Raw genomic sequence first — 11,735 nt, forward strand, 5'->3', positions numbered from 1 at the left:
TACACCTGGGCCATCAGTCCAGCTTTGACAGTTTTAACACTACCAGACCATTTGTATAACATATTGGGGTAGGAAAATTTGATTTACATTTACACTTAAAAGAAGACAAAAAGCGAAAAGAAAAAAAAAGGAAGTAGGAAAGGAGAACACACAAAAAGACTTGCCCACCACCCACACAAGTCAGAGATCATTTAGAAACTGAACCATTGGTGATATGTGTGCACATGGGGGTGGGGGGGGGAGCAGGAAAACAGACTGCAGTAACAAGGGGAAAAGGGACAAGTCTTCGATGCCCAACATAGCAGCACTATGAACATAAATATTACATTTCACAAGAAGACAACACATAGAATAGGGGAACTGACACTGAGACTCAAGTGCGTGAACCCAAGTTCTGCAGAACGCTAGCCAAATGGGAAATACAAAACCTTTGACAGCACACTTAAGAAATATTACCTATGTTTGTAATTTTGAAAAGAGCAAACGGAACCTCATATCTGAACAATAAAAACACACAACTGAAACTGAAATTAATTGAGATTCTTTCCATACAATCTTGAAAATTATATTACAAATACAGACAAATGAAAAATAGTATACATGAAGAAATAACTCAAAGCAAAGAGCGAGGACTAAAAGTAAGTAATTTGGGCCATACTTCTTGACAAACATGTACGAAAAGTAATCCTGTAGAACAGGACGACAAGATTGAGAGATGAGGAAAAGAGACATAAAAATGACACCTGCAACTTGATAAAAGAAGACAACATGACAGCAGGAAGACAAAGACTGCTAAAGTGGAATTTAAGAATAGTAAAATCTGGGAAGCTACGCCTTTTTTGAGACATGCTGAAATCAAGGAATAAAATATTAAAACGGCATGAGTAAGAAGAAAAATGGTAGGAGAAAGAGAAAGGAAAAAGAGGTACCTTTTTGGTCTTGGGTCTAAGTTTGTCCCCTGATATGCCCATCTCCTGTAAGATCTGGGCCATGTCTCGGGTGTTCGTGCCGCAGTTGTTCGCCACATTCTTCTGGCATCTCTTGTGAATGTTCATCTTGCACACTGCGAATACACAAGACAGAACAGAACCAGTTATTGGTGTGCAGAGGTATCCACATCAAATACTGTGCAAGTTCCTGGAACGTACAATGTTACGATGCAGGGATTTGGCGAAAAGGAGATCTAACTAAAACAAGAAGCCTCATGGTGTTGAACTACTACACACTCACCAATGTTTGCCAACCTAGGTGATAGCGCTTTGGTAGGTTTGGTAGGCAGTGGGGATCACCCGAGTAGTAATACTAGTGGGTGGGTGGTACAAAAATTCTAACCTCTTTAATTGGTCGCTTTTAAGCATAAGGGTACTATCTCGAAAAATGCTATTTTGAGAAAGAAAATCAAAGGTAAAGCTTTTGCCCCTTGTTCAGTTTCTTAAAAGAACAAGGAGCTTTCTCTATAACCAAACAAATATACACAACAATGAAACCAAACTTCTCCTACAGGTAGGGCAATGCCCACTTTTGGTGTAGGCCAAGATTTCTGGAAACCTTCGAAATCTGGGTTTGCTCGCATGTCCTTAAAAGCAACCAATTAAGGTGCAAAAGTGGACTCTGACTTTAAAAGGATAACAAGCACCAACACTCACCATCGCACTGCAGTCCCTGTCTCACCAGCCCGTAGAGCAGAGAGCCACAATGATCACAGAAGGTTGGCCGCCTATAGTTGTGTACGTTGAATCTGTGTGGTACGTTGATGTTGAACCGCTTGCCCGTCACCTGGAGAAAAAATGGTGAAACGGTATAGGTTTTTGTTCAAGTAAGAGCTTTACGGCACTTGCAACACAATAAGGTCATATCAGATGAGCCAAAGATTAGAGGTGCTACAAGAGAGTAACAAACAAAAAAGAAGGAGGGTAGATAAAGACAAATGTTCAATAGGAAAGAAGAAGCAAACCACACCAGAGCACCTGCCAACCAACCACTGGAATAGGTTTCAGTTCTTTAAGTTTAGTCAGAGCTTTACACCATTCGCAATTTTACGACGCTAGTAACTGCATAAGGTCAAGGTATAGGTTTAACGCCCCTATCAACACTATTAGGTTATTTAAGAGGAGCATCCTCCAATGTCATCTGGGGGGAATCGCAGACAATATAAATAAATATGGGAGATTGACATAGATACAGGTGAGATGCAAAATAGGTTTGACATGGGGTGAAAGCTCCTTTAAATGAAGTCCAATTATCAAAAAAGGTAGCCCTCAGAATCAAAGCCTATCACAGTCATCATTCTCTCATCACTTATTTCAGGGGGAAAAAAAAAAGTTGAATTATATTGAGTTTCAAAGTAGCCGTATAGTGGTCACTTCCTCATAGTGCGTCGCACTTCCGGTGACAAGAAAAGCATGCTCTCGTATGAAATTGCAGTTGTGCAAATTTTGAAGGGGATAATCAAAGTAAGTACCCCTCACATTTCACCTACCAATGTGAACTACCCAGGTACCTCAAACCTGATCTCCCAAAGTGGGTTGCTGTCGGTTACATCATTGAGGTGAGCTCACCCCCAGGTGCTAAGTTTTCCTATGCCAAGAAATCACAGACATCGACTGCCATAAAATGACCACAAAGCCCTCTCACACTGTCCGCTTGTTATGCACGGCCAGTCACTGAGTTTCCTCATTGAGCAATTCTGCTTCACATCTCATTTATATAACATCTTTGTTTTAGTAGGAGCTTTACGGCACTTGCAACACAATTAGGTCATGGCATATGTGCTGAAGATCAGAGGCATTACAAGAGAGTAACAACAATACAAAAGGACGAAAGATAAGGACGATAGATAGGAAAGAAGGAGTAAACCACACCAGAGCACCCACCAACTATCCACATAATATAAAATCTTTTCTCTCTAGCAAAGTCACAATTTAGACTAGTAAAGAAGGGCATGTGGTGTATGCTTCACTTCCATCCGTTCCAAGCAAAAGGAGTCATTTTATGGCTGACCTGTATCTTACAGGAACCATCATGCTATGAGACGGGAACTGTCGATTTGGAATGTGCACAAGAGATAACTATAAAGGAAGATCTAAGTTCCTCGCTGCCATAATGCAAGACCCTGCTTTTATCTGGGAAGCTATTGACTGGAGACCAAGAGTATTTCTTTTGCTGGGTCATGGTGACCTTCGAAGAAAAGAAGGACAACACTCAACACAGCTTTTTTTCTCTTGACATAACTGCATCCCAACTAAAACCCAAACCTTATTTCCTATATTAAATCTTCCTTTAAGAAAAAATTAATAAGACTATTAAATACAGGACTATCAATGTAAACCTCTTAACATTTCACAACCTACATTTCATTTTAATTCTATCTGAGCCAATTATGGTTTCAGTGTTAGATGAAAGATGCTTTCAACATTTATAACTGATAATTTAAATCCCCCCCCCCCCCCACTTTATTTCTTAGATTTCGATTTACTGCCTGTTGGCATAGAAGCAGTAATGAGTGAACATCTTATCCCTGTAACGATCATGGAATATCTTATAGAGAAAAACATATTTCCACTGTTTCCACTACAAAGTCATAATCCCTATAAAAAAAAGACCATGATTAAATTATTCAACTATGCAATAAAGCAATCTAAAAAAGAGTACCTTCAATGGTGTTAAAAAGGAAAAAAAACAAACAAACAGCCTTATAATAAAGATTCGCCAACAACAATTCAAGCAAGATTTTATACTTCTAGGACAGTCTAATAAAAAAAAAGCAACAACATCATTGTTGATCAGTTGAGAAAAGTATCACAAAGCCATACCCTACATGATATAATTGTTTAAGAATTTTCCATCCCTTTTTTTTATCTGACGAAATGTTCATTTCTCCTATGGACTTATTGGATTAGACACATGCACTGAGCATCAAAAACTTAAGTTTTCTAAGGCTTCGAGGGGGAATAATTAAGAGAATGACACGTTTTTTTTTCTGTCACTAATCCATACCTCAGGAAATTAATGGCAATTCACTTAATTACAGCAATCCGATCATTCCCTGCTCCTATACCCAAGATAAATCTAACCTAATTATACAGGAACAGTAATGCATAACTACCTTGGAGGATCATAAAATAATTGCTTTCTAGCGGTTAAGATTTTGACTTCAGTCGTACAAAAGCAAAACACATAACCTATAAAATGGCATCCTCTAACCACACATTTATTAGGATATTTGAGAGGTGGGGGGACCTTTGAACTAAATGTTCACCTCTTAACTCTTTGAACCCCATCGGACGCTGGGAGCATCCAGTACTAGTGACAACTGTTCCATTTTATTTAGTGCTAGTTTTTTCTTGTTTTTCGGAACTATTCGCGAACTAAGTTTTTTAGTAACGACTAAGCCTTTGTTTCCGCTATTTAGAAGTCGGAGAGAAGCTTTTAGAGTTATAATGAGACATAGTGCACTAGGTTTAGGTGACTAGAAAAAAACTCAGAGAAACGGAGAAAAAAACTCAGGGCTTAAAGAGCTAAAGGACCAAACCAAATGGGAAATTTGCCTAAAGTGCCTTTCCCAAGCAAACAATGTTGAAACAAGCTGAAGCTCGAACCCCTAAATCTCACAATAGCAAGTCTGGTAGCTTATACACTAGGCTACCAATGCCACCCTTCAGTAATGTTGGGGAGAACTCCAAAGAAAAAAAAGAAGGTTTTGTTCATTGGATATCTTATCTATTGATAAGCAAAAGAGAGGGTGAGATTTACCACAGAATTACCAAAAATATTTAAGCCTATGAGCCCCAAGTGGCTTACTGACATTGTCATTGGAGACAACATGGATTCTCTTTTCCAAATTCCATCATAATGGTTCAATAAAAAGTGGAAAATAGATAAAAAGCTTTTGCATCTGAGACCTGTTGACCCTTTTTTTAACTGTCTTTTTCAATTACAGTGGTCCCCTTGTAGTTTACACATTTTGGCATCTTACTATGTGTAAAACGCAGTGCTGTTAAAAATGCAAATGCACTGATTACAGATAAACAAAGATCAGAACATCTTGCACAATGCTCCTCCATGACAATACAGCTCCACATAAAGCAAAGGCCACAATTCTGTGGGTATACGAGAGAAAGGGGTCCAAGTTTAGACTCATTCAGCCTACAGTCCTGACTTAGCTCCCCGTGACTTCTCCTGGTCATTTCCTACTCTGAAATAGCTTGTTGGACTAAACCTTAAGCCTGTTCAGGCCAAAACAAGCGCTGTAAATTAAGAGCTGTGAATCATACCAGAAGCTGACTATTGCTGAGCCTATCAGAAGTGGCTGCAGAGGCTGGTGTCTTGTGGACAAAGTCAAAGGAACATATTTCAAGGGACTACAAATTTCCATATTTCACAACTTTAATTACTATTTAATCCACGCTTGTAGGTAATTTTAGGATCCGGCTTTTTCTCCAACCTCTCATCATTAGTGACAGTCTACAGCTTCATCTCGGTGAGCATAATTATACAAGGCCAATTAACTCACAATGGCTTACCACCTATATATTATATAATTCTGGTGGCCTGACCTTTATATCATTTTAAAAAAGAATTCACACTCTCTCCAAACCTCAAAATTTAAACAAAGGTAGCATTCAATACATGTAAAATCATGATGGAGCCAGATTCTCATGATTTTGAGGGTAATGATTTGTAAAATTGTCGGTTCCATGGTTTTGTATCGTTATAAAATAACTCTAAAACTGAGCCACTGTTTATTTCCAATTCCATTATTTTTAAAAATAACATTACTGTTTTCCCTGATCTATTGGATTGTATTTCGTTAGCTCACGTTTGAATGTGATATTGGTGAAAATAGATCAACTTGATTGTTAGTGAGCTCAAGCTCACAATAATGTCAATCATGTGTCTGTGACAAGGCATTTAGATACCTAAGGTGGGTGGTCCCTGGGGGTATGATGTCCTCGAACAAGGCCTGTGATAATCCCTTGCTAAAAATTTTACTAAAAAACAGGATGCAGCACAGTGGCAACTGGCTATGTGTGTGGATTGTCAATGTTTATGATATTGTGTATTATTCATGATTTATGTATTCATTTACTCGATCCCCCCAAGGGGATTTAGTGGATATATTCCAGAGATGTAGGGACAGCAAGACCGTCATATAATATTAGTCGAAGCCCTAAATTGCTAAAGGCATGCTTTTTTTCATGTCTTGTGTTTTTATGCCGCCTTTCACACAATTAAGATTAAGGGAGTGGGGATTTGACCCTGCCTGTCAGGGCCAACCCAGGCTGAGAGAGGTACAGATTCCCAGCAAAAAGATTGAGATACCGTACTCAATAAAACTCCCCACTAGGGTATTGAACTCGAGTCTACTGCATGTGACAGCGAATCGCCTGACCACTACACCACAGACGCTGATAAAGGCACACAGGTTGCTACTTAACGAAATGTGATTCATAAGAAATATGACCTAAATACTTATGATCTTAGAATTTTAATCAGAGAAAGATTTGGGGCGCGGAGAAAGGAAAGAGGGACTAATGACTTGTGACTTCAATGATCAGGAAGGAATTTAGACTGATACAAAGACTATTACTACAAAGCTTAGACTTAATTTGAGCACATGTATGATTTAATTAGACAAATTGCTGGAACAGCACCAAAGTATGAGACAAGGAAGTTTGTTAAATTGAGTGTACGTGTCGCAACATGAAGAAATCAGGCACTCGTCAGTATGTTAGCATATGGAGTTATTGGTATAATCTTGAAGCCTCTTCATTTTCCTAACTTTCAATAGGGGGGAAAAAATATTTTTGTTGGTCCCAAATATTAGTCCAGGCAGACACATTGTGTTCTTTAATTCTGTCAAGTCGGAGAATAGAATATGACTGTATTAACTGTTGAGAAATCTTTCAGAATTCTTTTGCATAATGATCAACAGTCTAATTGCCAGCAATACCAACATGGCTGAGATGTATTAAAAAAGAAGTTTAATTCAAAATTCTGATGTCAGAATGCTCCAATTATTTTAAACAACAGAAAGAGTCAGAAAAAAAATTAGGAAGGAAGACTTGATTATCGTGTTCAAGGTAATTTCAGATGCAGTAACCTTGAAGCAAGATAGACTGAGGCATCTCAATGGAGTTTTCTCGAACAAATTATTTCGTCAACGATATTCCACAATCATCTATATGAATTTATTGGGGTTTTCAGATACAGCTGTTTTTCCAATAAAGACATTGATGGGCATCTTATGATGTAGTTTCATTTTGCTTTACCATTTCCTTCCTTGTTTTTCACTGAAAAATGAATGTCCAAACAATGGTTCTGATCCGGGCGCTCGCTCTTTCTTAAATTGTCTCGAAACTTGAAAAAATGACTGAGGCAGTAGTGGAAGGACACCAACATTGCCATAATTTTTAAAGTACAGTAGATCTACATGCAGATTTTACAATTTTACAGAAGGGCCAAAAAAATAAATAAATCCAATGTTACCAAGAAAACAAACTCTTTGCAAGCACCCTAAGTCAATATTATTAATAATACAATTTTGATAATAATTTCCTTTTTATTTTTATCTTTAGGGCAATAAATGTTTCCATTGGTAACGTTCAGCTTTTCTGCTTTCCTGTAAAAGTGTAAAAACAGCATATACTATATACTATTAATTTAAATATGAGGGCAGGACAATTTGGCTTTACACAGGCATCAGCTCCTAATGAGGTGTTGTTTTTAAAACTGTCGGTGAAAAGTCTGCATCAAGTTATCTGTTAATAGGTTGATTTTATGCTTCGAGGTAAGTATTTCGGTTTGTAGAATTTTTGCTATAAATTTTCAGACTTCTATCCATGTTCGATTTTGATAAACGCCATAGCGGGTATGTTGGTATGATAAAAGGTTCAATGACATTTTAAAACCAATAAAAGTCCATAATCAAGATTATTTTGGATTTTCAATCAAAGTTGGCGTTTTTACACTCCTATTCACATAATTTAGATCATTTAGGAGATTTAGGGGCCTTTCAGTTCCAACCTGGACAGAGAGGGGTACAAAATCCCAGCAGAAAAACGAAAATGAGGTAAGAACAAAAGAGGTGAGGAAATGTTTCTGTGCCTTCTCCCCATTCACTATTGGGACAATATTTATTTTAAAGGCGCTGAAAACACTCTGACACTCATCTTTAGGTCTTTTAGGTATGGTGAAAATGTGATCATTTGTATGCGCGCCTAGAGAAAGGTACCTGAAGTCGCCCCAGACCCGTTTCGAGCTACAGGCTGATAATGACAAAAAATATCACTTTTTTTTACCAAAATGTGTTTCCATAAAAAAATGATAGATCCACCATTTTTTTACAATGTACTCAAAGGGTTTTTAACTTCTAAATATTTTATTTTGAATTATTTTGAGGGTAGGGTATAATAAAAACAAATTATGGAAACTGCTTTTAAAAGGTGTTAAAATGTATTCTTGAAGCACATTTTCTCTTCTCTGCTATGTTTTACCATTGAATTCCATTCATGATATTGATGTCGACTGAATGCCAAATACGACATGAATTTTCCATGAATAAATACATTTCAAAAATCGTTTTTCAAATGTTTCTAAGTTTTCTCACATTTGTTAAACTTAAAAGCTAATTTTCTCAAAATTCTATTTTTATACCCTACCTCGCAAAATGTGCAATATCTAAAAAATTACTTGAGATAATCTTTAAAAAATTCAAAGACCCGTGTTCAGCATTTAGTATTTCCTATAAGACACAACTCTTAACTCAAAATGGTCAAAATCCGACTTTTGACACCTTTCTTTAGGCACACACACATTTATTGATGAAGATTATGTCTGCAAAACGAGTTGGGTTTTTTAAAAATTAGCTTCTATTCCATAGGGAATTTTCTCCCCATATAAAAACAGACTTGGCTGTAGCACAAATTTGCGTGACAGACAAAAATGAATACAACTCGTTTTTTGTTGTCGGAAACTTGAACCCATTGACCCATGTTTGCAGCTTTGGGGAGCTGAAGTTGAAGCTGCCGTTCAATAGCCAGACCGACAGACAGACAGAAAGTGAGAGAGAAGAAGGAGAAAGAGAGACACAGAAAAAAATCGCACTTACCTCATCATTAGCTACATCCCGGGAACCGGGACATTTGGTGACTATATGCTGGTGACATCGCTTGTGAACCACGCATGTACACACTGAAAAATAAAAAGCATATGGGAAATGACTTAGTGTCAACGCAGGTGAAGGTTGCTTCACACATCACTAATTCATACGTTCGTTACAGTTTTAATAAAATGCAGTTGAGCTAAAAGATGGAGCAATACCTAAATTTTGATAAGTACTAAAGTTACAACTATCATTCCAAAAAGCAGTGGCAATGCCAAAACTTAAAAGACTCAGCGACAGAAAGGGAGACATGGAAAAACTTTGTTATTCACAGCAGTGTTATTTTTTCAGACAATGGGAGCAGCAGTAAAATATGGAGTGATTCAACCAAGCAACAGCAGTATTGTTTCTCAAGTTACAGCAATAATTCAGGAAAGGATGCTCAAGAAAAAGAAAAAGTATAAATATTTATGATTTACTATCCCCACCAAAAAAAAATCCCGTTATTCTTGAGCTTATACTGAAAAGGTACTGTACAACAAAGTGTTGAATCTGTCAAAGTCTGAGTAATTGCAGGGCGCCCATTTAAACTTTTTGGCAAGATCGTTAACAAACTTTTAACGCTCAAGTTAACTTCCAACTCTGCACCCAAAATGTACAGCTAAAAAGTAGCCAGACTATGCTTAGGCCTTAAATATCTTAATTTCAGCAAAATCTTCATGCTGGCTTCGTAAGAGCTATCCTTGTGGGCATCACAAACAGAAAAAACAAAAATGAAACCCACTTACCTTGGCACTGGTACCCTTGCTTGCCAAGACCCCTGGGGGAAAAGTTCAAAACAAACTTGTTTAACTTCATGGATCTACCAATTCTCAGATAAAAACAAATTGCACATTTTTATTTTATTGATATTATACTGCACTGTATGACTAAACAGCATAAAATACAATCAACATTTCAGTTGCCTTTCCAAGACAAGGTCTTTTTGACTAGTAACCCTGCCTTATCTTACGCCTTTATTTTAAGTGACCAGTGGCCATTTATTTTTGTCATTAAAGGTTTACGTTACTGGCTTATTCCTTGCATGACTAGCCCCCACCCCTCCACCCCCTCACCAGGGCAGTGCTACTAACTCTGACTGAAATTGTCTTTAGGCCATTCACAAAGGGGGATTTAACATGTTCTTAGGCACAGTAGAATTGTAAATGGGCTAATTTATCAATGTCATGCTCATACTGTGCCGGAGCAACACTGGGGGAACTGCTGCTTTTTCTTTCCTCATCATTATTATCGTCAATTTTCCTCTACTTCTTTTGTATGTTTGTCACTCTCTTGTGAACTGCTATTTCCGGGGCGCCTTGACAGTCGAAGCAGACTTTGTGCTGTTGAGGCAGTGAGCAGAGTAAGCCTGATTCCCCATTTGGACTTCTCTGTTGACATCCACCCCTTGGCACTCATATGACCTTATGCAGTTGCGAGCCCGGTAAAACCTTACTAAAACAAAAACAAAACAGTATGACTAGGCACCCAGTCAGTGAGACCTTACATTACACAAAAGATCCTCAATTTGAAGAACCCTGGTCTGCTCATCTATTAACTTCTCTGTGACCTACCACTAAACACAGTTCCCAGAGGGTGTAATTATAATGAAAGAGACAAACATTTTGCTCACCAGATAAAGTCCCGGCACAGCGAGCAGAATGTGGGTTGTCTGAAGAACATTGCCATGAACTTGTGGCCGTTGACCTGATGAACCCGACGACGCATGGCCCCACGCCGCCGGTTGAGCATACCTTCCTTTTCTTTGAACACTTTCTCCTTTGGTGTGGACTCCGCAGCTGAAACAGATGATGTTACACATTCAGTAAGCTGACAATTTACAAACGGTCTGTTAGTTTATTGTTACAGGCCGAAGGGCTAGAACTCAGATGGTCCCTTGATCGGAAAATTTTTTTTAAAGTAAGTTAATTTATTATGGGTCTCTAATGTTCTTGCCATAAATCTTGAACAAAATGAACACCAAAAGAACTAGAACACTGCAATTTAAGCATTTCGACCCCAAAAAACAATTATTTGATCAACTTCAAAAGTGTCATAATAACTTCATGTGTTATTTGATTATACTTGGGGAAAGGATGGACTTTACTATGCTACTATTACAACCACAAGTTTTCTGGACTAGAAAAGATTTTAAGAAAGTGAAAACGGAACACTCATGATGGTTTTATAGACACAGACTGATGGGTATAAAAAGCAAAATGACAAGAAAAAACAACTTGGAAGGAGGGGTGAAGTTGACTGATATCCTTAACAACCCTAATAAGACTGAGCTACTTTTCCTCCACATTTATAATTTATTCAAATTCAAGACCTCAAATAGACAAAAGATTATCGTAAATAAAAAATGTATTGCAAAACAAAATCACCACCATACGACAACTGATTGTCTGAACCATGAACAAAAATAATATTTGAAACTGATCCAGTTCTCTAAAATAATTGCTACGAGTGTCCGAAATGTTTTGAGAATCCATATGTTAGACGACCATAAAAAAAAAATTATTTTGAAAATTCAGAAATACACCAATGAAAAGCCACACACACACACACACACACACACATACACACTATA

General features: G+C 37.6%; 2 protein-coding genes across 6 annotated transcripts in view; one reads left to right on the plus strand and one right to left on the minus strand.

Annotated features, from left to right (window-relative positions):
* The window catches only part of LOC100533493 (protein kinase C II), a 31,457-nt gene that overhangs the window by 12,817 nt on the left and 6,905 nt on the right, over positions 1 to 11,735 (minus strand). For both annotated transcript variants that reach the window (NM_001204472.1, XM_035969207.1), the window contains 5 exon segments: positions 930 to 1,063; positions 1,647 to 1,776; positions 9,110 to 9,192; positions 9,892 to 9,923; positions 10,776 to 10,941. In NM_001204472.1, the coding sequence (NP_001191401.1) occupies positions 930 to 1,063; positions 1,647 to 1,776; positions 9,110 to 9,192; positions 9,892 to 9,923; positions 10,776 to 10,941 (545 nt within the window).
* The window catches only part of LOC101864137 (iron-sulfur cluster assembly 2 homolog, mitochondrial), a 25,017-nt gene continuing 22,507 nt past the window's right edge, over positions 9,226 to 11,735 (plus strand). For all 4 annotated transcript variants that reach the window (XM_035969212.1, XM_035969211.1, XM_005096322.2 and 1 more), the window contains exon 1: positions 9,226 to 9,237. The gene's annotated coding sequence lies outside the window, so the exon portion shown is untranslated. The remainder of the gene's footprint in view (positions 9,238 to 11,735) is intronic.

This window comes from Aplysia californica, unplaced genomic scaffold (assembly GCF_000002075.1).
Source record: "Aplysia californica isolate F4 #8 unplaced genomic scaffold, AplCal3.0 scaffold00126, whole genome shotgun sequence".
Classification (NCBI taxonomy): domain Eukaryota; kingdom Metazoa; phylum Mollusca; class Gastropoda; order Aplysiida; family Aplysiidae; genus Aplysia; species Aplysia californica.